Consider the following 25873-nt stretch of genomic DNA (forward strand, 5'->3'; position numbering starts at 1 on the left):
CGCCAATATAATTCACATGGTCTCCTACAAAGCTACTCATGGCCCAGATTAATTTTTTTCATCTGTTTGTCACAGGGTTTGTAATCCACTGTGTATAGCCGAGAACTTAACATGTTCACACACTAATCTTACACACTTAAACGTTTTAGAAAGCTCAGATTTTAAGGGCCTCTAGGACTGGTCCAGTTCTGTTCACACACTTCCTGATCTGCTAAGGTTATGCCTCTCCAGGGATTTGGTCCATTGGGACTATGCAATGGGAGTCAATGGGAGAGGTTTGGATCATTGGTATGATTGTGGACATGGGTCCCAGACCATGGAAAACATCACTTCAACTGGCCAATAGGATATATTGCTCGAGGCACCTCATTTCTGTAATCAGCATCTCAGTCGGCCAATGAATGGATGGTCACACTGGATAGCTCATTACAAATTTTCCCCATCATGAAAGTAGCAATGGGAATGAATGGGAAACAGTTTGGCCCATTAGGATTCTACACAGTGGGAGCAAATGGAAAAGGATTTGGCCCATTAGGGTTCTGCGTTTAGCTGCGGTATATGTTAATTTGGAGCTAAGTACATCTCAGATTTATTTTATTAACACTGAGCCACCTCCTCTTTCAGTATCTTTAACTCTGCAGATGTTTAGAAATGTAACACCATCAGTTTTCTCCCATGGTTCGAACTTAAATCTAAATGCTACTCAAAATGATGGAGGAGCTTTACTCTGTATCTAACCTGCACTCTACCTGTCCTGGGAGTGTTTGATGGGACAGTGTAAAGGAAGGAAGACCTGTGCTTGGAACGTAGGACTTAGGAGCAGGAGTAGGCCATTTGGCCCTTTGAACCTGCTGTGCTATTCAAAAAGGTCATGGCTGATCTTGTTGTGGTCTCAACTTCACTTTCCTGTCTGCCTCCCATAACCCTTGGCTACCTTGTCTATCAAAAATATGCCTAACTCAGAATAAATTCAATATGCTGTATCTTCCCTGGGAACGTTTGATATGAACACTGTAGGGGGAGCTTTACTCTGTATCTAAACCCTGTGCTGTGCCTGTCCTGGGAGTATTTGATGGGAGAGCATAGCTGGAACTTCTTTCTGTATCTAGCCCGTGATGTACGTGCCCTGGGACTGTTTGGTGGGGACAGTGTAGATGGAGCTTTACTCTGTATCTAACCCCGTGCTGTACCTGTCCTGGGAGTGTTTGATGGGGACAGTGTAGAGGGAGCTTTACTCTGTATCTAACCCTGTGCTGTACCTGCCCTGGGACTGTTTGATGGGGACAGTGTAGATGGAGCTTTACTCTGTATCTAACCCCGTGCTATACCTGTCCTGGGAGTGTTTGATGGGGACAGTGTAGATGGAGCTTTACTCTGTATCTAACCCAGAGCAGTACCTGTCCTAGGAGTGTTTGATGGGGACAGTGTAGAGGGAGCTTTACTCTGTATCTAACCCCGTGCTGTACCTGTCCTGGGAGTGTTTGATGGGAGAGTGTAGCTAGAACTTCACTCTGTATCTAACCCCGTGCTGTACCTGTCCTGGGAGTGTTTGATGGGGACAGTATAGAGGGAGCTTTACTCTGTATCTAACCCGTGCTGTACCTGCCCTGGGAGTGTTTGGTGGGGACAGTGTAGATGGAGCTTTACTCTGTATCTAACCCAGAGCAGTACCTGTCCCGGGAGTGTTTGATGGGGACAGTGTAGATGGAGCTTTACACTGTATCTCACCCCGTGCTTTCCCTGCCCTGGGAGTGTTTGATGGGGACAATGTAGAGGGAGCTTTACGCTGTATCTAACCCCGTGCTATACCTGTCCTGGGAGTATTTTATGGGGACAGTGTAGATGGAGCTTTACTCTGTATCTAACCCATGTTGTCCCTGCCCTTGGAAGTGTTTGCTGGGAGAATGTAGAGGGAGATGTACTCTTTATTTGCCCTGTATCTGAAGCAGTTTGAGAGATGTGATGAGGAGTTATTTAAATGCCGGCTGACAATTTTAGGGCCAAAGTCTCTCAATCTAACTCTCTTTCTCTCCCAATGTTGTAAGAGTCTAACTTTGTCTCAAACCTGACATTCAATCTATTTCCTCCCTCTTACATGCATTGGAGCATCTCATGAGAGACAGCGCTGATGGTGGAGGGGCGGGGTGGGGGGAAGGGTGAGGAGTATAAAGAGGGTAGATCAACAGCTGTTCCAGATGTGTTGCACACTGCATCTGGACAATGATAGTGAGAGAGGAAATCAAAAAGACATATGCTAAATATTATTGAAATATTGGTTGAAATGATGTGGCTCCATTAAAGAAATCTTTTCACTTTCTTCTGACCCCATAATCTCAACAAATGTTTATCTCCATTTCCCTGAAGATAAGCTCAAGACCAAAACAACCTCTGTGTTTATTTTCCTGCTGCTTATTAATGCCACAGGCCGCCTGTAGGACAAAGTCTCAGAGCCAACAGCAAATACCCAGGATTGGATTTACAGTTGCCAATTTTGGATGTATTCCGGAACTTTCCATCACATGACTGCATTAGGGCCGCTGCTTTCCTTGATCTATTTTAATGATCTAAACTTGGGCACGCAGGGCACATTTTCAAAATTTGCAGATGACACAAAGCTGGGGAGTGTTGTGAAGTGTGGGGAGGATAGAGATAGGCTTCAAGAGAACGTAGACAGGTCGGTGGAATGGGCAGACATGTGGAAGATTAAATTTACTGCGGAGAAGTGTGAAGTGATGCATTTTGGTAGGAAGAATGAGCAGAGGCAATACAAAATAAAGAGTGCTAAACTAAAGGGGGTGCGGGAGTATTGGTGCAAAAAATTGTTGAAGGTGGCAGGACAGGTAGAGAATGCGGTTAAGAAAGTACACAAGGTAAATGAAGGCATAGAGTACAAAAGCAAGGGAGTTATGGTGAACCTTTATAGAACTCCGATTCGACCTCAACTGGAGTGTTATGTCCCATTTGGGCACCGCACTTTAGGAAGGATGTGAAGGCTTTAGCGAGGGTGCAGAAAAGATTCATGAGAATGGTTCCAGGGATGAGGGAATTCAGTTACACACAGATTGGAGAAGCTGGGGCTGTTCTCCTTGGGAAAGAAGGTTGAGAGCTGGGTTGATAGAGGTGTTGAAAATCATGAAGGGTCTGAGCAGAGTAGATAGAGAGAAACTTCCCACTGCCGCAGGGATTGGGAACCAGAGGACACCGATTTAAGGTGATTGGCAACAGACCCAATGGTGACATGAGGAAAAACTTTTTTGACACAGCGAGTGGTTAGGATCTGCAATGTGCTGCACGAGAGTGTGGCGGAGGATGATTCAATGGTGGCTTTCAAAAGGGAATTGGATAAGCACCACATTTGCTGTGCAATAGGGAAAGGGCAGGTTCGTGGGATGAGCTGAGTAGCTCATGCAAAGGACCCAGCATGTCCAACATTGTTATAACTCATGAATAAAAAAAATGTTGAAAATAAATAAAAATTCAACCACTCTTCTTTAATGCCCCTATGTTTGGTTCCAGGTTGCTGCTTGCAGCTTGGTGTCAATCCCTGGGGGCTCCAGGGCAATTACGGAGAGTTGGCAACCCAATTTGAACTTTGCCATGTCTAGGGTCACCAACCCTCCAGGAATGGCTTGGAGTCTCCTGGAATTGAAGATCACCGGACCCTGCTGTGTGCAACACTGGTGAAAAATCACAGGAACACTAAAAAAAAAAGATAAAAGCAAAATACTGCGGATGCTGGAAATCTGAAACAAAAACAAAAATTGCTGGAAAGACTCAGCAGGTCTGACAGCATCTGTGGAGAGGAAGACAGAGTTAACATTTCGAGTCTGAATGACACTTCATCAGAACTAAAGAGAAATAGAAACATGGTGAAATATAAGCTGTTTAAGGGGAGTGGGACAGGTGGAGCTGGATAGAGGGCCAGTGATAGGCGGAGGCAAAGGAGAGATTGCCAAAGATGTCATAGACAAAAGGTCAAAGGGGTGTTGACGGTGGTGATATTAGCTAAATGTGCTAATGGTGAACTAAAAAAGATAGTTCTTTTTAAAATTTTCTTTGAACCTTTCTCTTTACTAGATTTAAAAATATTGAAAATGGGGGGAAAAGGGGGACTGTTTGGCTGATGGTCAAGCATCATCCAATTGGGCAATGACCCTTTTTGCTTTCCCATTGGCACAGGAAGGCCGTGCGTTACAAGATAGATGTGTTTGGCCGACTAATGGCTGGAGTGTGGGGGCAAATCATGTGATGAAACCTCCAGGAATACATTTAATCACGGTTGGCAACCCTAATCGCATTCCAAGCTAGCTGTTTCAGGAGTAGATGATGGACCTAGTTACATGAATTATTCACTGAAACTGTTAATCAGTTGGGTTAAACACAGACCACTGTACAGGGGCTGGGGCAGTGGTGGTGGTTGTCGGGGTTGATGTTTGCTATGCTGGGAGACAGTGTGCACTCTCGAGTGAGTGCCTGACAAACCCTCAGCGCCCCCCAAGGACGTGGGTGAGAGCTCTCGTAGGCTTTGTCCGAAGCTCCTTCCCCCTGTGCAGTGAATCTGAGAAGAAATGCTTCTGCCAGTGGCTTAAAAAAGAAATGTTCTGTTTGTTTTCTCTCAAAATTAATACCATATACGGTAAGACTGGGGTGATTCAGCTCTGCTCATCTGTGCCAGCTCCCTGTTACTGACAGCTGGCTGACTGACCCCAGGCAGCAGAGAATAAAAATGGAACTGCCTTTTCTCCTGCTCAGCTGTGAGGTGTCAGCCGCGGTAAAGCTTTGCCAGCCTGACGGACAAATATAAATAACAATAGTGAGGCAGACACGCATCTCCTCGTCTTTCTACACAGTGAATATTGCCCTCCTGCTCTGCGTCTAAACCCTGTGGTTTTCTCAGCTTCCGTGGAGTGGCCCTTTGAGAGCCATGCCCAGGCTGCCCCTTCGGAGATGGGCACGTGAGATGGGTGCCCGAGAAACTCACCCCCCCCGGCATTGTCAGCCCTGGCTCGGTGAGTTGGGCTCTGGCTCCCCTTGAGTTAGACGGGTTGAAGGTTCAAGCCCCACCCCAGAGGCTTGAGCACAAAACCTGCGCTGACGCTCTCAGTGCCGAACTGAGGGAGTGCAGCACTGTTGTAGGTGCCGCCTTTCAATTGAGATGTTAAACTGAGGCTGCAGCTGTCCTTTCAGGTGGATGTAAGAGATCCCACAGCACTATTTCAAAGAAGAGCAGCGGAGTTACTCCTGGGTCCTGGCCAATATCCTGGCCAATCAACATTGCTTAAATAGATTATCTGGTCATTATCACATTGCTGCCCACTGATTTCCAACTGATGTCTCTCCACGTTTGATGTCCATCCAGGCTTTTATTCCAGCAGAAATCACTGGACAGTGATCCAGGGACTCTGGCTGATTGATGTCTTGTGCCTTTCCCTCTCCATAGCCGAGGACATTGCTGCCATTTATCCCGACATCACTGCTGACAGCAAAACAGACTCAGACTGAAGCAGGGGAGGTCCCCGCTCTGTATGACTCAGTGACCCTCTGGAATGAGTGAGAAACGGCAGAGGAAACAAGGCCACAGAACCAGCCACACCCCGTGCTGGTGACTGGCCAAGCAATCTGCATTTTTTTGCCTCTCAGACGTAGCAGGCTGGTCCTGGCAGGACGTTAACAGCAGACAGTACCCGACTGACAGACACCAAGCTGCAGACAGTCCTGCCCCTTCAGCCAGTTGGGTTGCCAACCCTCCAGGATTGTCCAGGAGCTTTTCAGGATTTAAAGACAAATAAAATGCTGCAAACAAACCCAGCAGATGGAGGTATTAAAAAAAAAAGAGCGCTTTTCATTCCTTTTTCCCCTGAACTCTCGGTTATTAATTCCAAAGACATTGGAGATGCTGGTGGTGGGGGGATGGAGCTCATAATTCAACCTCCAGGAACAGGCCCACCTAGAGTTGGCAACCCTTACTTGGTGACGTGCTCAGTCCATCGTACTTGTTCCAAGAATTTCTGATGAGAGCAGGATTTAATCTTTCAAATAACATTTTTGGAAAGCCGACCTTGTTTTGAATAGACAGGGGTTGACAGAGTCTCCGAGGGATTCAAAATAGGAAATGGATCCTTGAACAGCCAAGCCCCACCTTTCCTGTGTATTATCCTGCTTAATTAATTGCTCCAACTGATCATGCTCATGGGCCCACAGTTCACATTCTACAGAGAAAAATGTCAAAAGAATCATAACCACTTTCAGCGAATGAAGCCATTTCCCCATTCCGAATACAGGCATTCCTCAAGACCGAGCATTGAGCCTCAGCTGAGAGAGTCTTCTGCAGTGACCAGATCGAGCTGTCCCACTGAACCAGTCCCATGTTATTATGTACGCTCTGAGGTCAAACCACTTCCTGTCATTCCTGCTGTGCAGAAACCCCAGTGGAATCATTACCCATTTTCTCTCGTTACAAAGGGCCATACCACTTTGAATCACAGACATGTACAGAACCAGATAGGCTCAGCCTGCCAACTAAACTGGTCAAATTGCCCCAAATTCAAAGATTACTGCGTTATACTGTCTCGATCGATTCACACCTTATACAGGATCCCACACTGTCCTACCCACTACGTAAGGAAAGACTTGCATTTCTGTCACGCCACCTCGGGACATCCCAAAGTGCTTTGCGGAGCCAATGACATATCCAGGACACCAGGGATAATTCCCCTGCTCCCCTTCAAAGTAGTGCCATGCAAACGTTTCCATCCACGCATTTAATGTCTCAACCAAAAGTCACATCTCCAATAGTGCAACATTTAGGAAGCAATTCATTCGTTAAAGCACGTTGAAAGGTTTCTGATGTGATAAGGTCTTTATATAACTATTAAACAATGATAGTGTTGCACGTGAGGAGTGAAGACTAATTTTCAGGTGAAGTGCAAGAAAGGGTGGGAATAATTGATCAGGACAAACCAACATAACTTAACCCCATTTCAAAGTCAGCCTGTGCTTATTTTAATATTTTCATTATAAATTTCTTCTCCCACATTTATGAAGAAACCACTGATATCATGTCACAAATGAAGAGGACACTCAATAGTACCTCCGACTTGCTGTGTTAACCCAATGTTATTAGATACACTCAGTTCTTCCTTGAGGCTTTTCTCTACCTGGTTGATGCTCTGTAACTACAAAGCTGAAAAAAGAAATCATTTTATCAAGAACTTCCATCTCACTGAGGATGCTTCAGGCCAATCCACATCTAACAACCTGCTCTGAAAACTCTGCTCACATTTTGACATCTGTGACAAATTCCACCACAGCAGCTGAGACAAACCACAGCATTCTTTAAAACAAAATCAACAACATTCCAAAAGAAAGAAGGTCCATTTGCCCTAGCTCCCAATGTTAACAGATCCTTTAAAAAGTCCCAGGATCTGTATCTGGATCCACATCTTCGCCAAAAATTAATCTGTTCTTCTTGTGCCATACCTCACTTGCGTACAGAGTTTCGTGGCGATCCGTGCATTAATTTTTCAGATATATTGTTTACAGACAGAGAGGGGTGAAACATTACCTCTGCCCATCTTCAGAGGCAGAGGTAATTACACTCTCGATCTGCTGCGCCTCCATTAGTGAATAAGTGTATTCACAGCGTGACAAGCTTACGTAGGAAATTTTCATTATTGATATGGACGTAGAAACTTACAATGGCAAAAGTTGACAGCAAGTATAGAACAGGTGTAAGATTTTCAATAAATTACTGGATATATTTTGTTTTTGTAAAATTTCAGAAGGTAGAATGACGCCCTGTTTATTTCCACTATATAGAGTCACAAATTACCAAGATCAGTGAGGGATTGGCTCCAGTAAGAGGATCAGTTAGATCCCTAATTGGATTAGTTGCTGTGCTGAACCTAGACCTTGAACTTTAAATGTTAATTCTGGGATGCCCTAGGTGGGCACATGCTCTGTCCAGAGTATTGTTGAGTGACACAGAGCAGGCTCAGTGTTTCTGAGGGTACACGTTTCTGAGGCTGTGTGTGTTTCCGAGGCTGTGTGCAGGTTTGCGAGGATCTGTGCATTTCTGAGGCTATGCGCGTGTTTTCGAGGCTGTATGTTTGTGTATGTGTGTGTGTGTTTCCAAGGGGCTGTGTGTTTTTCCGTGGCTCCCTGTGTGTTTCGGAGACTCTGGACGGAACCTCCTGCTCTCTCTGGTGGCGAGTTTGGAATTGGAAGGACATTGTATCAGCTGGACTGGTGACGCCCCTGAACCATGTCACCTTCCCGCCTCCAGGAGAATTAGGTTCTGGGCGGGAAAGCCCCTGGTCAACCTTCCCATCCCGCAGCCAATTAACGACCACTTAAGGACCTCGTCCCACCACCGCTAGCGGCGGGCACACCTGTTGCCATGTGGCTTGCATGGCAGCTGGAACTGTGTGGCCAGCTGGTCACCCCTGGGGCGGGGCAGTGACATTGGGAAGGGGAGGGACCCATCTGGGAGCCACCCCCCTGCCCTTGCTGCTGCCCCCTGCACCCCACTCCCTGACCCCCACCCCATGAAACCACACTTCCCCCCACCCCTCGCACCCCCCCCTACCCCCCCTCACCCACATGACTTACCTATGGCCTGTGTCACTCTGTGACCCTTCCAAATCCATGATCGCTACCATCTAGAAGGACAAGGGCAGCAGATAGATGGGAACACCACCACCTGCAGGTTCCCCTCCAAGTCACTCACCATCCTGACTTGGAAATATATCACCGTTCCTTCACTGTCTCTGGGTCAAAATCCTGGAACTCCCTCCCTAACAGCACTGTGGGTGTACCTACACCACAGGGACTGCAGCGGTTCAAGAAGGCAGCTCACCACCACCACCTTCTCAAGGGTAATTAGGGATGGGCAATAAATGCTGGCCCAGCCAGCGAAGCCCACATCCCGTGAATGAATGAAAAAGAAACACTGTGACCCTGGGACTCCGGTACCTGTCCTTCCAGCAGCAGCCTCGGCCACCCAGTGGCGCTGCTGAGCACAAGAGCTGCCGGTCTCTGATTGCCCATCAGCTCTCGATAGGTGAGACCTCCGCCCCCAAGACTCCTGACTCCAGGCGAAGGCCCACCACTGGCCCCGCCCTTGCCTGATTGGTATGTGATTCAGCAGGCCTTCCCAAAGAGGTGGCACAGGTCCCTCACCGGCTCTCCAGCCAGCAGGTGAGACCCACGACACCTCAACAAGATTCCGCCCTATGCGTGCAACATTCCGAGGCTGTGTGCACGCGTTTCCGAGGCTGTGTGCGTGCAACATTCCGAGACTGTGCGTGCAACATTCCGAGACTGTGCGTGCAACATTCCGAGACTGTGCGTGTGCAACATTCCGAGTCTGTGTGCGTGCAACATTCCGAGTCTGTGTGCGTGCAACATTCCGAGTCTGTGTGCGTGCAACATTCCGAGTCTGTGTGCGTGCAACATTCCGAGTCTGTGCGCGTGCAACATTCCGAGTCTGTGCGCGTGCAACATTCCGAGTCTGTGCGCGTGCAACATTCCGAGTCTGTGTGCGTGCAACATTCCGAGTCTGTGTGCGTGCAACATTCCGAGTCTGTGTGCGTGCAACATTCCGAGTCTGTGTGCGTGCAACATTCCGAGTCTGTGTGCGTGCAACATTCCGAGTCTGTGTGCGTGCAACATTCCGAGTCTGTGTGCGTGCAACATTCCGAGTCTGTGTGCGTGCAACATTCCGAGTCTGTGTGCGTGCAACATTCCGAGTCTGTGTGCGTGCAACATTCCGAGTCTGTGTGCGTGCAACATTCCGAGTCTGTGTGCGTGCAACATTCCGAGTCTGTGTGCGTGCAACATTCCGAGACTGTGCGTGCAACATTCCGAGACTGTGCGTGCAACATTCCGAGACTGTGCGCGTGCAACATTCCGAGACTGTGCGTGCAACATTCCGAGACTGTGCGTGCAACATTCCGAGACTGTGCGTGCAACATTCCGAGGCTGCGCGTGCAACATTCTGAGACTGTGCGTGTGCAACATTTCAAGACTGTGTGTGCAACATTCCGAGACTGTGCGCGTGCAACATTCCGAGGCTGTGCGCGTGCAACATTCCGAGGCTGTGTGCACGTGTTTCTGAGGCTGTGTGTGTTTCTGAGGTTGCACTTGTGGTGATTTCTGAGCTAGGATAGTGATGGAGGCGTGACAATTAACCTGGGCTAAGGAATCGGAGCACAGCTGGGGGCCTGATCTTGACCTATAGCGAGTAGACTCCTGCTGGAAGGTAAAGGTGTGTGGACTGGTGATGCACACCAATGGAATATCCCCTACTGAGGATCACACTCGAATAATGGGCACTGACTGTTGAATGGCGTCTGTAAAACTGAGCCCCAGGAAGAGTCAGTACCTTTAGGGGAGCAGATTGTGAGGCGAGCATTAAACTGTTTTTACCCAGAAATATGTATCCAGGACTTTCACTGAAAGGGTGGCAACCCAGAAAAGAGAGAGAGAGAATGGCCTGGCTCCGTTATTCTGGTTTGTAGGAAGTGGCTTCAGCTGATTCAAACCTTCTTGTGGTTCTCCTGACCCTGTGGTTACTGTTTAGAATATCGTACACTGTGACTTGAGAAAAAATGAGTCAAGTGCTCGGAAACAGTGAGTCAGAGTTTGGGGAGGTTTAACACAGACTTAATCTGACATTGTCTAGAGCGATTTATCAACTGGGAAAAGGACAGGCTTTTATAGAGCCAACAAGGTAATTACTTTTTCACCTTTTTGTTTAATTGATTTATTGTTTTTGATACTCTGCAGCATTCACCACCACCTCCCTGCCTCGCACCAATGCTACTGAGTGAGGAAGGATAGTTTAAGAGAGAGGCACATAGACCGTTAATATTTTTAATTTAAGAACAAGTGGACCAAATCTCTCCTCAGAATGTTGAGGCTCTGTGTCTTTTTGGAGAGTCCGTGTTTTTTGGAGGGGCTGCGTTTTCAGAGGGGTTGCGTTTTCGAGCGGGGCTGTGTGTTCGGAGGTGTTGCGTTTTTGGAGGGGCTGTGTTTCGGAGGCTGTACATTTCTGAGGTTCTGCCCTTCTGAGTATGTTTCGGAGGGCCAGCACTTTGGAGGGCCTGTGTTTTGGAGGCTTGTTGTGTACCTGCGGCTCTGCGCTCCTGAGCGTTTGTGTGCTTTGTTTTAAGCTGCCTCCAGGCATTCCTAGATGTCTGTGGGCTGTCGCATCACTCAGGAACTATGTTACCTGGAGATGAGAGATTTCTGCCTTGGGAACAGGAGATAAATAGAGGCCTCGGAGACCCGACAGTCCATTTAATTAGTGAGTGGAGTCAAGAGGATTGAACATGAGAGGATGACAATCGCTCCAGTGGATGGGCAGGAGTGGGGGTCCATAATAATAAACGTGTTTCCCACTGCACCCCCCCCAGGACAAGTGCTGCTGTTAAACACCCTTCTCTGTGAGCTCTTTCTGTTTTGGGTTATGTGATTCTTCTACTGATTCTTGTTGACAGGGAAAGGCCGTGAATAAAAGGCTTCCCAAGGGACATATTTCGTCACATTCTCCTGACTGCACAAATTGCTGCCTGGTCATGAGTCATTTTGTTAAACTGGATTAAATGAGAAACATGTGCGAGGTTTAACACTGCTAAATCTTTGACTGTTTTTTCCATTGCATTTCTACAGTGTTCCTCGTACATTTGTCCCTCTGAGTGCTGAGCTTTTCTCAAGGTCACGTCTCCTGCTTCAGACGGCGATTTTAATTCTCCTATCTGCCACCCCCCGCCGCCCCAAGTATTCTTAAATAGAATTACACAGAAACAGGCCATTCAGCCCGAGCTGGTATTTATACTGTACTGTACACCAGTCTCCATGTACGCCATCCCAACCTTTCAGCATATCTTTCTATTCCCTTCTCCCCCAGGTACTTGCCTCTTTCCCCCCCCCCCTCCACAGGTGGACTGATCATTCCCGGAGAGCACTCCCACAGGGATGGGTACAAGAGGCCCTGAACCCAGGGAAGTGGAGGAATGCCGTGCAGGATTCCCGCTCCTGGTCTCTATCCAAAAAGTGCCCTTAGCTTCTACTCGTCTGCTGTCAAAACCCTCATCCTTGACTTTGCTCCCTCCAGACTCGATGCCACATATCAGCACCCTCTTTCCTAACTTCAGCTCATCCAAAACTGTGCTGCCCATGTCCTAACTCACACCAAGTCCCATTGACCCATCACCCCTGTGCTCACTGACCTACATTGGACTCCAGTCTGCTAACACCTAAATCCTTGTGTTTAAATCTTTCCATGGCCTTGCTCCCCTCTCTATCTCTGTAATTTCCTCCAGTCCTACAAGACTCCAAGATACAATTTACTTGAAGTCAGGGTTTTTATGAATCCCTGATTTGAATCTTTGGCCACCTTTGGTGGCGGCATCTTCAGCTGCCTTGGCTGTAAGCTCCAGAGTTTCCTCCCTAAACCTCTCCACATCTCTCCTCCTTTAAGTCATTCCTTCAAACCTTAGGTCAAGAGAGACAATAGAAGCTAAATTTTAAAAGGGGTGTAAAAGCAGGGAGACTTGGGTGGGTATACGTGAACTAATCTTTGAAGATGGCAGGAGAGGTTAACTAAATGGTTAATAAAGCCCAAGGAATCTTGGTCTTTGTAAATAGAAGCAAAGAGTTCAATTCCAGGAAGTTAGACTAAACCTTTGCAGAACACTAATTCGGCCTAATCCTGGGCTCCGCACTGTGGAAAGGATATGAGGGTTTTGGAGAGGGTACAGAATAAATTTAGTAGAATGGTTCCAGGAACGAGAGATTACAGTTAGACTAGAGAAGGATGTGTTCTCCCTTTGAACAGAGAAAGCTTAAAGGACATTTGATGGAGACATTTTTTTTTTAAAAATGAAGGGTTTAGATAGATTAAATAAAGAGAAACTATTTCCAGTGGCTGAAGGTTGATAACCAGAGGGCTTAGATGATTGGTAAAGCGCTCAGAAGCAACGTGAGTAACTGGTTTTTTTTTTGCAATGAGTGCTTAGGATTGGGAATTAGCTGCTTGTTAGGTTAATGGATGCAGATTAAATCGTAGCTTCCAAATTAGATTGTCCCCCACAAAAAATCCAACACAGACTTGATGAGCTGAATGGCCTCTCTCTATGCTTCCCTGTTCCCTTCGTTGCCAGGCAGGGACAGCACAGAGCTCCAGCAATAAAGTTACCCATGACACTCATCTTCGACTCACCTGGACATGTTGGCGATGGACAGTGTCCGGTGCAAGTCAGAGTCAGCTCCGTGAGGAGGGGAGCGGGGAAGAGTTAGGGGACAGACAGGAGGAAAGAGAAAGCATTGGCTGAGGAAAAGGGAAAGTAATAAGAGGAAGCGCTCAGGGGGTTAATGAGACCAGAGCCGAAAAATGCCAATAAGGTGCTGTCGCTGGTGGGAGTGAATCCGCAGGTTCAGCCAACATTAAACCCAAAAGTGTAAACATTGTCACATGATGCAGAATGTCAGTCTCATTTGCAGTAAAGAATTTGCTGCCTTTAACTGAGTGTGACCCAGTGTGGGAGGGAGGTGATGTAGCCTCAGCATCTCAGGCAGGCTTTGTCACACACACACCAGGTCTGCAGGGGAATGAGAGAAGAGCAGCTGGCAATATAACTCAGCACCAGGCTAGCGACTGCAGAGGTGAGAATGGTTTTTGCTGCATGTCTTGGCTGTGTGTGTTTGTCTGTCTGTGCGTCTGTGTGTGTCTGTCTGTCTGAGTGTGAGAATGTGTGTGTGCCTGTCTGTGTTTACGAATGTGTGTCTGTGAGTTTGAGAATGTATACTTGTCTGTCTGTGGCTCTGTGAGTATGTATCTCTGTACATGAATGTGCATCTGTCTGTGTGTAAATGTGTGTGTGTGTCTGTGAGTGTGAGAATGTGTGTATGTCTGTCTGTGGATCTGTGAGTGTGTGTCTCTGTGTACATGAATGTGCATCTGTCTGTGTGTAAATGTGTGTGTGTATGTGAGAGTGTGTGTGTCTGTGAGTGTGAGAATGTGTGTATGTCTGTGGATCTGTGAGTGTGTGTGTATATGAATGTGTGCACCTGTCTGTGTGTAAATGTGTGTGTGTGTGTGTATGTGTGAGAGTGTGTGTGTCTGTGAGTGTGAGAATGTGTGTATGTCTGTCTGTGGATCTGTGAGTGTGTGTGTATATGAATGTATGCACCTGTCTGTGTGTAAATGTGTGTGTGTCTCTGAGTGTGTGTGTGTGAATGTGTGTGGGGATGGATGTGTGTGTGCGTCTATGCATGTAGCACTATCTGTATGTCAGTGTATAAGCAAGTACTGGGCCCTACATTTGGAAGGATATGGTGATATTCAATTCTGGGGTTTCTGGTGCAGTCAGTTAGCTTCAAGCTTGATTTCTAAATACAAATCTAAAATTTGTTAAATATATTTAGTTACTGCACAGAAACAGGTCATTCAGCCCAACTCCTCAATGCCAGTTTATACTCTGCTTGACCCTCCTCCCACCCTGCTTCAACTCAACCTATCAGCATATCCTTCTATTCCATCCTCCCTCATGCTTATCTAGTTGAAATGTATTTATGCTTATTCACCTCAGCTACTCCCTATGATAGTGAGTTTCACATTGTAAACATTCTCTGAGTAAAGAAATTTCTTCTGAATTCCCTACTGGATGTATTAGTGACTCTTGTATAGTTTTAGCCACGAGTTCTGGTCTCCCCCACAAGTGAAAATATCTTCTCTATGTCTATTCTGTGGAATCCCTTCATAAGGTCCACAATTAGGTCACCCCTCAGCCTCTCTTTTTTTGTGATAAGAGTCCTAACATATTCAGTCTTTCCTGAGAGTTAGCCCCTCAGTTCTGGTGTCATCTTTTTTGCACCTTCTCCAGTGTCTCTATCCTCACGATGATGTGAACTGTGTTTTGTTGGAGTGTTGTGAGGTAATTTATTATACAATTCCATTAACCTTTATGGATAATTCCAAAAGTCAGGGAGAACTAGACTGGAATAAGATTAAGGTAAATGCCACAATCTAACCCTTCCCTTGGGAAGCCAATCTTGGATTCCGGGAATTAACCCTCTTGTATGTAGACTACAAAAGACTGCAATGCCGAAGAGCATTAATCACCCTTACATTGAGCTAACCAGGTTATAAATGGCAGGTCATACTTAACTACTTTAATCAAATCAAGTCTATCAAGAGAATTACTCGGCATCCAAAGAGATAGTTGGACTTCCCAAAGCATTCTCTTCTTCCTGGAGGCAAGACCTTCTGCATCATAAACAGCACAGAAACAGGACGTTCAGCCTAGTGAGTCTGTGCTGGACTTCATATTCCATACAAGTCTCCTCCTATTCCATCCACTTCATCCCAACCTTTCAGTCTAGCTCTCTATTCCTTTTCCTCTCATGCACTCATCAAGTTTTCTTCTGTAAACATCCACCTCTTCCCATGTTGGTGCGTTCTGTGTTCTCTAGGCATAGAAAATTTGCAACACAGAAGGAGGCCATTCGGCCTATTGTGTACATTGCATGCCACCAAATAAGGAGCAATCCAGCCTAATCCCACTTTCCAGCACTTGGTCCATTGCTCTGCATGTTACAGCACTTCCAAGTGCGTATCTAATGATGCAGGAATATCGTAGGGAACATTGGATGAGCTGTCATCATTACCGATTAGTTGTCTTTGGAATAACATCACCAGCATCCATCAGAGATTTGGCCTCGACCAACTTTACTGAAGATGGCGAGAAAATGAGTTGTTTCTGTTGCCTGTAGCACGCAATCTAGAGGAAGAGGAATTGTTTAATTGCGGGCGATTTTTGTTTGGCTGCTTGACTCTGGGTGTATTTGAGTGAAATTATTGCTCGAGGGGAGGTTGGTGAACAAGCCCAGTGGGAAGACCAGCTGTTGGGATCAGGAATTTCTCCTGGGGTCTGAACTTTCCCATAAAGTGGGTTCTGCAGACCTGGAAAGTAGTCACTTGTATCCTATCGCCCCTCATCCTGTTCTCATTCCGCCATCAACCCCTGTGCTCACTGATCTACATTGGTTCCCAATCCAGCAACGCCTCAATTTTAAAATTTTTGTCCTCATGTTCAAATCCCTCACCCATCCCTATCATTGTAACTTTCTCCAATCCTACAACCCTACAAGGCCTCTGCACTCCTCTAGCTCTGGCCTCTTATGCAGTCCTCTCTCCCTTTGCCCCAGCAAATTAGGAGCCATCCCAAGGGCCCCAAAGCCAATAGTTGGCTTCCTATTGCCACCACAGCTCAGTGCAAACTGAGTGACCCTGTCATCCATAAGGCACGGGCCATACGGTGCAATCACTCACTAAACCATCAGAGTGGCATCTAGGCCCAAACACAGCCTAACCTCTGAGAAGTGGAGATCATTGCAGTAACCATGGTACCACGCACTGGTCACACAAACACCCCTTACAGCAACAACTTGCATTTATTTAGCACCATTAATGCAGTAAAACATCCTAAGGGTTATCAGAGAGAGCCAGATAAGTTGATGTTAAGGCAGTAACCAAAAGCTTCCTGAAAAGATGGGTTTTAAGGAGTGTCTTGAAGGAGGAGGGAGATGGGGTGAAGTATAGGATGCACGTTTCTAGAGCTTAGAGCCCAAGTAGTTGAAGGCAGAGCCAACAGTGAAACTGGGGAGGTTAGAATTGGACGAGTGCAGAGATCCCAGAAGGTTATAGATTTAAGGGATTACAGAGATAGGAAGGGACATGGAGGGATTTTAACACATGGGCGAAAATATTGAATTTGAGGCAGCACATTTTAAATGGCCGACAAAGGCTCCTTTAATCAGAACGTTAGTGTCGCCCAGCAGCAGTTAGCCGATGCCAGCTAATATCCCCTGACCCCAGTCCATCATCAGATCATCACTCAGTGCCCAATGGGTATTGCTCCTGACCACTTAACACTTGACCTGGTGGGGAAAGGGCTCACAGCATAATGTGGAAATTCCACTTGCATTAGCCCTAGCCCTCTAACATGTCGATCCACATCACAAGGAGAACAATCTGTGGAAAATCCACACTTCTAGGCCAGGAAGCATCCTGCGCAGTGTACTGATCAAGTTAGCAATGAGGCATTCCCCTTTGAGTTAAAGACAAAGGCTGTACTCCCCTGAGGGCAGCTTTTCCTTTCTGCTCTGCTGTTTCCCTCCTACTGAGCGTGTGAACGTTTTTTTTAAAAGTGCTCACAGTTTAAGTAGAATCATAGGATGATACAGCACAGAAGGAGGCCATTTGGCCCGTTGTGTCTGTCCCCGGCTCATTGGCAGAGCTATCCAGTTAACCCCAGTCCCCTCTATAAAAGAAAATACCTGCTGTGTGTATTTGCAATTCAACACATCAAATGAACCCCTCAAAGCTTGGCTGCTTTGATAGCTCTCTAACTGGTGAGCCAGAGAGGTATGGGTCTGCATTAGGAGGGTCCACATTAGGGCTAAAGCATCTAGTCTAGGCTGACACTAAAGTGCTGCAGAGGACTCTCAGAGGAGAGATTTCAATAGAGGCCAGGCTGCCTGTTTCACTGATCCTGGACCATGGGCCATCGTACACTAGGTCCAAATCCCTTTAACAGTAACTTCAATTAAAAGACAATGGGAGGGGTGTAAAATGGCCTGTTATCACCCATATTCCATCAATACCAAGAACAATTTTGCTGCCCACCCCCAGTTTATTTCCACAATAAGTGCCGTGAGTGTTTATCTCAGGGAAGTGCTATCTCATAACATTAGAACTGCATCGTTAATAGGAATGGAATGCAGCCAGAAACTGTGTTGTTGGACACCCGCTTTTACAGGACTGAGCACTCTCCTCTAATCTTCAAGGCCAAATACACCAGTGTTGATGCCAAACAGGGAGATGATTCAGTGCTAAAGCAGGGTGCAGGCTGCAGGAGCCAGAACTCCAACCTGAGCAGCAGCTTGGCAAACAGCCACACACACACACAGAGCTGACTGGCTGCTCTGGAAATGGTGGGAGCCAATTCAGGCAGTTTGGGGATTTCTGGCACTGGGGGAGGCATCATTGGGAAGTATAGAGCAAAGTAAGACTGCTTGTTCCTTCTAATTGACCATATGTGTACAACTTGCTATGTCCAGAACTCTGCCCACACAACGGTGTAACTCCGGACGAATAAAAGAAAGAAAAAAATCCATAATAATTCAATCCCATTAATGAACCAAGTTACATTCCATAGATTGTCAATCAACTGAGAGAGAGCTTTACTCAGTACCTACCCACGTATTGTACCTGCCTGGGGAGTGTTTCATGAGACAGTGTGGAGGGAAATTTACCTTGTATCTACCCCAGTGTTGTACCTGTCCTGGAAGTATTTGTTGGGGACAGTGTAGAAGGAGCTTTACTCTGTATTTAACACCGTGCTGTACCTGCCCTGGGAGTGTTTGATGGGGACAGTGTAGAGGGACCTTTACTCTGTATCTAACACCATGCTGGACCTGCATGGGGAGTGTTTGATGAGGCAGTGTAGAGGGAACTTTACTCTGTATCTAACACCGTGCTGGACCTACATGGGGAGTGTTTGATGGGGACAGTGTAGAGGGAGCTTTACTCTGTATCTAACACCATGCTGGACCTGCATGGGGAGTGTTTGATGAGGCAGTGTAGAGGGAACTTTACTCTGTATCTAACTTCATGCTCTATCTGCCCTGGGAGTTTTTGATGGGGATGGTGTATAGGGAGCTTAGCTCTGTGCTTAAAACCTGTTATGCTGGGGCTGGGAGTATGTATGATGTTAATGCCAAGTATCAAGAGGTGAAGAACCATGTTCTACTTTCATTTTTTGAGGACATCACACAGTAATGGGGGTCAGAGCTAAGTTTGGGTTCAACCCTAAATGACCCAACAAAGCATTCAGACTGTTGCAGATGTATTGGCGCCACAAGTAAACAGTTTGTGTTGAGAACGGCCCTTATTTGTGTGATCGCCGCACTATGAAAATAATCATTTCAAACATCTTTGGCCCAAACTATGTCTGTACAGATTCCACGTCAACTCCTTTTTTTTTATTCAGTGTTTCAACTTACAAAAACTATTCTATTTGCGTTTTGTGTCCTTTTCCAACTTTTAATGGTCCGTGTGTATCCATAACAAAAACAGAATTACCTGGAAAAACTCAGCAAGTCTGGCAGCATCGGTGGAGAAGAAAAGATTTGACGTTTCGAGTCCTCATGACCCTTCGGCAGAACTGGTGTATCCATCCCTAGATTCCAGTTCTTCACAATTGACTCCATACCTCAGTTACTCAGGATATGTTGATGGGGTGAGATAAAGAGGGCTGGGAGGAAACTCGTGTGGAGCATAAAGACCAGCATTAACCTGTTGGGCCAAATGGCCTGTTCTGTGCTGTACATAACTATGTAAACATAGTTAGGGGGAGGCGATGGCATAGTGATCTTGTCGCTGGACTAGTGATCCAGAGACCCAGGGGAATGTTCTGGGAACTGGGGTTCGAATCCCACCACAGCAAATGGTGGAATTTGAATTCAATAAAAATCTGGAATTAAAAGTCTAATGATGACTATGAAACTATTGCCAATTCTGGCTCACTAATGGAAGGAAATTTGTTGTCCTTACCTGGTGTGACAATGTGGTTGACTCTTAAATGCCCCTGAACAAGGGCTGTGGGACTGGGCTAGGAAGCTAGAAATCCAGGGATCCTGAGTTCAAATCCTAACATGGATGTTGAATTCAGCAATTTGGTAAATTGCAGGTTAACATCAGGGTAGAGAAAAATCTCTCTGAATTCTTCAGGAACAGGAACTGCCACCCCCAGCCCTACATACAACTCTTGCCTCCATCAAGTTGTTGTCTCAAAGCCTTCAGTGCAATAAATGTGACTTTGACAGAGCTCCCTGCATGCCAAGAGCAAGTACATTGAAAATAATTGAACCTGACATTCAGAGGGTGAGCAGTATGACGTGGGAACTCAAACTGTATTGAGGGTCCTGTAAGATCAGCAGATAGAATGTTCAGTTCTGTCATACGGTTGCTAAGCAATGTCACAATTTTATAATTATCATCCTTGTTTTCAAATCCTTCCATGGCTTTGCCGCCCCCTCCCTATCTCTGAAATCTCCTCCAACCCAGCAGCCCCACAGGTTACCTACACTCTAATTCTGGCCTCTTGTTCATCCCTGTTTTTAATCGTTGCACCATTAGTGGCCGTGCCTTCAGCTGCCTGGGCCCCAAGCTCTGGAATTCCTTTCCTAAATCTCTCTGTGCCTCTCCCTCACTATTCTCCTTCCAGGTGATCCTTAAAACCTATGCCTTTGACCTAGCTTTCATCACAAATACCACCTTATGTGGCTTTGAGTCACGTTTTGTTTGATAGCACTCCTGTGAAGCACCTTGGGACATTTTATTAAGTTAATGGTATTTTATAAATACAAGTTGTTGTTGGTACTCCATCTGCTCATGTTAAAACTCCCTGAGCTACCTGTTAGATGCGGTATTATATTGGTGCTGGTCAGTCACTCATGCCCAGGTCTAAGTTCCTAATTAAACTGCAAGCCTAGAATTGTCCAGTAAGATCGCATCAGCTCAAAATACACCTATCAGGTAAGAACGAGCAGCTTGGATCCCTCTTCTCTCGAAATGAGGTGACCTGCTGGAGGTCTTTAAAATCAAGGAGGATTTTGACAGAAACAGAATATTTCCACTTGTGAGGAAGAGCAATACTAGAGGCCATCAATATAAGCTAGTCAGCAAGAAATCAAATGGGGAATTCAGAAGAACCTTCTTTACCCAGAGAGTGGTGACAATGTGGAACTCACTACCACAGGGAGTAGTCGAGGTGAATATCATACTTGCATTTAGGGAGAAGATATGAGGAACTAGGGCAGAGAGGGGTTATGCTGATAGAGTTAGATTGAGAGGAGTCTCAAATTGAGCTTAAACACCAGCTTGGACTGGATGGGCCCAATGACCTGTTTCTACACTGTATACTCAAGGACAACTTCCCCCAATAGGGGGTTAGCTGCTCACCCCTGTGTCCAAATTTGTGCCATAGAGCAGGGTGCCCCCAATATACTTTGTGCTGAGCAGGGAAGTATCAAGCAGCAGGAGGCTCACTTGTGTCAACAACACTGGCCAAGCAAGCTGAAGATGGGGATTACACCTTTTGCAATCTCAGGACCTCCCAAAGCGCTTTACAACTAATGAAGTATCTTTGAAGTGCATTCACTATTGTAATTTAGGAAAGTTGGCAGCCAATTTGCACGCAGCAAGACCCCATTAACATCAATAAGATAATGACCACATCATCTGTTTTTAGTGATGTTGGCAGAGGGTTAAATATTGGCTCCAGGACATCAGGGAGAACCCCCCCTGCTCTTTCCCATAATAAGACCCTTTATGTCCACCTGTGAGAGCAGACAGGGCCTTGATTTAACATTTCGTCCGAAAGCCAGCATTTCTGACAATGCAGCACTCCCTCAGTGCTGCACAGGGAGTGTCAGCCTCAATAATGTGCTTATGTCTCTGGAGTGGGTCTTGAACTTACAATCCTCTGATTACTGAGCTACTGCTGACAGAACGACCCATATGTTCGGCCCTGTTCTCTGTACCATTCTGACTTCCTTTTCTTCTTGGCTACAGATTCCCGTGTGATTACTTCATCTCCTAGTGACTGACAGAAGATCAGAGGTCAAGATGGCGGAGGTGCTCCAAATGAAAGCGAGCTTCCCTGGTATGTACAATGCATTGAAATCAATATTAAGTTAAGGTGATAACCAGCTTGGCATAAATCTAGGTTTGTCCAGTCTTGTGTGACACACGGGGACGATTCTAACTTAACCTGCCCATCAGGAAAGTGGTGGGATCTGTACAACACTGGTTTGATGAGCAGAAATTGCTGGGAACAGCCAGCAGGTCAGGCAGTATCAATGGAGAGAAACATACAAGTAAGGTTTTAGGCTGATGATCTTTCATCAGAACTGGTTTTATATCCAGACCGATTTTACTCACTACTGAAATCGATATTGAAATGGAATGTAAAATCTGTCATTCCGCCTGAACCCAAGGATATCCCATCCAGAGAGCTGAATTAAAACTGTTCCTGTAGTCTCCAACAATTGCCTTTGTGTGACCCTAAAGATGTTCTCCTGAACACTACGCCCAATTTTAACTCTGTTTAAGCGAGTGGGCTTTGTGTGTGTTAAAATCAGGCCCTATAGGTTTATATGCTAAATATCTTCTTAATGAAAAATAAAAGCTACATACACAAATTACACAGTGAAGCTTTTCAAACTTGATATGCATCAAATGTATTTCCATAATGTAGAAAATTCAATTAAAAGTCACTTTCGATTAAGATTATATGTGGGCAAGAGCTCCAAGTGCATGGTAGAGCTTAATATTTTGCATATTTGTACAAGTTACATCATATTGCATTAAATGTAACAGAGTGATTTCACATTTATTTATTAAGCTCTCTAGCTTAGTGACTAAACACACACATAATGCTGAATCCTACAGACCACAGGGTCCCAGATTCAATCCTGGGTCTGTGGTGAGTTTACTGAGCCCCAGTGATTGAAGATCACTGCCCTATGCGTTAATCAGCTTGTGCCCTTGCCCCCGCTCACTATCTAGTGACCTCTGGCAGAGAGAGTGTGTGTATACGTGGATATTGGTTCGGGACAGGATCGGGCTGTAATTCTCTCTGGCCCACCCTGGTCCTCTATTAAGAGATAATGACCAAGCAGTCAAGGATAGAAAACTGGGGGAAATGGTTGCCACATCTAACATGTTGTAGCCAACAGCACCTTTCAGAATGTTGTGTGCATCATACCATAGAATCCTACAGCACAGAAGGAAGCCATTTGGTCCATCATGTCTGCTACCGACTCTTTGGAAGAGCTACCCAATTAATCCCACTCCCCTGTTCTTTCCCCATAGCTCCACAAATCTTTCCTTTTCAAGTATTTATCCATGTTCCCTTCTGACTGTTATTACTGAATCTGCTTTCCGCTGCCCTTTCAGGTAACGCATTCCAACAACTCGCTGCATAAAATCATTTCTCCTCATCTCTCCTCTGCTTCTTCAACCATCTTTTCTTTGGTTACCAACCCTCCTTGCCAGTGAAAACTGTTTCTCCTTATTTACTTTATCAACACCCCTTATTTTGAACACTTCTGTTAAATCTCCCCTTGAACTCTGCTGTAAGGAGAAATAACCCCACCTTCCTCGTGTCTCCACGTAACTGAACCCCCTCATCCCTGCTTTCGTTCTGGGTGGATCTCTCTCTGAGCCCTCTCCAAATCATGGAATTGTAGAAGGGTTACCTCACAGAAGGAGGCCATTTGGCCTGTCATGCCCTCTGGAAGAGCGACTCAGCTAGTCCCACTCTGCCGTCTTTTCCCTGTCGCCCTGCAAATTTTTTCTCTTCGGATAATTATCCAGTTTCCTTTTGAAAGGCATGATTGAATCTGCCTTCACCACACTCTCAAGCTGTGCATTCCAGATCCTAACCACTGGCTTCTTCAGAGTGACAATGTACCAGGGTAAATGTACTCTCTGTGGCTATATGAAATAGTCACTCACTGATGCAAGAAACACTTTAAAATTAGTAAATCATTTGTGTTCCTTGTGTCGCCTTTGCTTCTTTTGCCAATAACCTTAAATCGGTGCCCTCTGGTGTTTTATCCATCCGCCAATGGGAACAGTTTCTCCCTATCTACTCTGTCCAGAACCCTCATGATGTTAAACATAGAAAATAGGAGCAGGAGTAGGCCATTCGGCCTTCGAGCCTGCTGTTGAACACCTCTATCAAATCTCCTCTTATTTTCAGAGGAAAGAAGATTAACAGCCTCAGCTTTGCCAATCTATCCTCGTAGTCTCTCACCATTCTTGTAAATTTTTTCTGCACCCTTTCCCATACTTTCGCATTTCTCCTAAAGTGTGGTGCCCCGAATTGGATACAACCCTCCAGTTGAGGCTTAGCCAGTGTTTTATGAAGGCTCACCACAACTTCCTTACTTTTGTACTCTATGCCTCTGTTACATCGTTCCCAAAGTGTGGTGGCCAAAATTGGACAGGATTGTTCCATTGTATGTGAGTTTCACTAGCAACCTGTGACCACAGCTCCCCAGATATTCCCAATTGACAGTCTTTACCGGAAACATTTTGCCCCTTCCCATCTGTTCTGAGATGGGTATTCTTGTTCCAACCATCCTCCTTCATCCTTTTTGAAACCAGTGTTGCTTTCTGGGAGGAAGTAATATGTCTGGCCTGGCTTATCGCTCTTATTGAACAGACACAATGTTGACCTTTCATGTTGCTCAATGCTGTCTTCTTGGTGTTCTGCTTCCCAATCCTGGCTGAATTTTTGGGGGCCTCTCCATGTGTTCTTGCTATGCCCCCTGTTGAGTACGACTTACAGTGTATGTGGAACGGACAATATTTCCTAGAGACTTTGTCGGACTACTATGTGTGTTGCTTTCAAATTCTCATCCACAGTCAATAGCTGAGGCTCTGTACTGATGCCAGAATTGGCCTTTGGGTGTAAATCTCCGATCTTTGCTCTCGCTGGGTGGCACCTCCCCCCTCACCCACCCTCACTACTCCCACCACTGTGTCTGTCAACAGGATGAGTTATTCTGTTTGGTTGGTGCAAACACTCGTGAGCTCAGTTCATGGCTGAGAGGGAGAGTGGAATTTGGACAGACAGACAGACCCTGTTGTCTGTATTGTATCTCCCAGTGAGAGCAGTTACTGAAAGGCAAGGAGGATTTGTGAAGTACTGCACTCAGAGGCTAGAGATAAGGTGCTATACCTGAGGTACAGATTTTAAGTGTCACTGTGTTGGAAACAATTTTTTTTTTAAGTTGAAACCAAGATGTCGGTCAGTGCAGTCAAAATGTTTTTCTGTTTAGGTCATTCCTGATTGTACTAAAATGCCCTGAATCACGAGACTAAAAAACCTTAGGAGTTCAATGCTTCAGAATGACATCCTGATACCAGGGTGAATGTACTCTCTGTGGCTCTGTGGAATAGTCAGTCACTGATACAGGAAACACTTTAAAATTAATAAACCTTTTATGCTCCTGCAACTGAGCAGAAACTTATGATGTCTAGATAGAGAGTTAACACTTCCAATCTTTTGATATGGCTACATTCATGTTTTCTTGCTCCCTGTCCCTCTCTTTCTCTCTTCGTCTCTCTCTCTCTCTCCCCCCTTCTCTTTTTCTCTCTTGTCTTTGCCTCTTTCTCTTTCTCTGCTTCTGTCTCGACAATTATGGTATGTTCTCTCCCTCTGTGAATATATACGAGCGCAGAGGAGTTTCAAGCAGCGGACTATATCATGCACTCCAGTCCCTGTGAAAGATGCCAAGTTCAAATCTTCATTTCAAATGTTGCTCAGACTAATTTTTCCCCAAACATAGAGCCATGAAGTCATTAAGCTACAGAAGGAGGCCAAACAGCCCCTTGAGTCAATGACAGCACACGAGTTCCCCCTTCAGCCTGACTCTCACAGTAACCCAATGTTACCCATATGGAGTCGGGAGAGCTATTGGGACTGCTCCTCGAAGTTCCATAGACTTTATCATGGAACCATGAGGAAATTGTAATAGGAAAGCAAAATATTGCGGGTGCTGTAAATCTGCAATATAAACAGAAAATGCTGGAAGTCGTCACCAGGTCTGACAACATCTGCGGAGAGAGCAACAGAGTTAATGTTTCAGGTCTGTGACCTTTCATCACAAGTAAGAAATGTAGTAGCTTTTTGAGCAAGTGAAAGGACCGAATGGGAAAAGTACAATAAAAGGAAGGCCTGTGGTAGACGGAGGACGGGAGACATTAAATGACAAAAGGCTTCATGGTGCA

The 25873-nt window shown here is 45.9% G+C and overlaps 1 protein-coding gene and 1 long non-coding RNA gene across 8 annotated transcripts in view; one reads left to right on the plus strand and one right to left on the minus strand.

Moving 5' to 3' along the window:
* The window catches only part of LOC144668978 (uncharacterized), a 139277-nt gene extending 115723 nt beyond the window's left edge, over positions 1 to 23554 (minus strand). Inside the window, exon 1 of the long non-coding RNA XR_013573573.1 lies at positions 23332 to 23554. This is a non-coding gene — a long non-coding RNA (uncharacterized LOC144668978). The remainder of the gene's footprint in view (positions 1 to 23331) is intronic.
* Positions 1 to 25873, plus strand: part of kank2 (KN motif and ankyrin repeat domains 2) — a 114109-nt gene that overhangs the window by 59885 nt on the left and 28351 nt on the right. For 6 of the 7 annotated variants that reach the window (XM_078531505.1, XM_078531500.1, XM_078531502.1 and 3 more), the window contains one exon: positions 21644 to 21734. In XM_078531505.1, the coding sequence (XP_078387631.1) occupies positions 21698 to 21734 (37 nt within the window). In that variant the 5' untranslated portion in view covers positions 21644 to 21697. Of the gene's footprint in view, positions 1 to 13649; positions 13669 to 21643; positions 21735 to 25873 lie in introns of those variants that run through there. The other variant, XM_078531507.1, reaches the window with a different exon arrangement.

This window comes from Cetorhinus maximus, chromosome 28 (assembly GCF_964194155.1).
Source record: "Cetorhinus maximus chromosome 28, sCetMax3.hap1.1, whole genome shotgun sequence".
Taxonomy (NCBI): domain Eukaryota; kingdom Metazoa; phylum Chordata; class Chondrichthyes; order Lamniformes; family Cetorhinidae; genus Cetorhinus; species Cetorhinus maximus.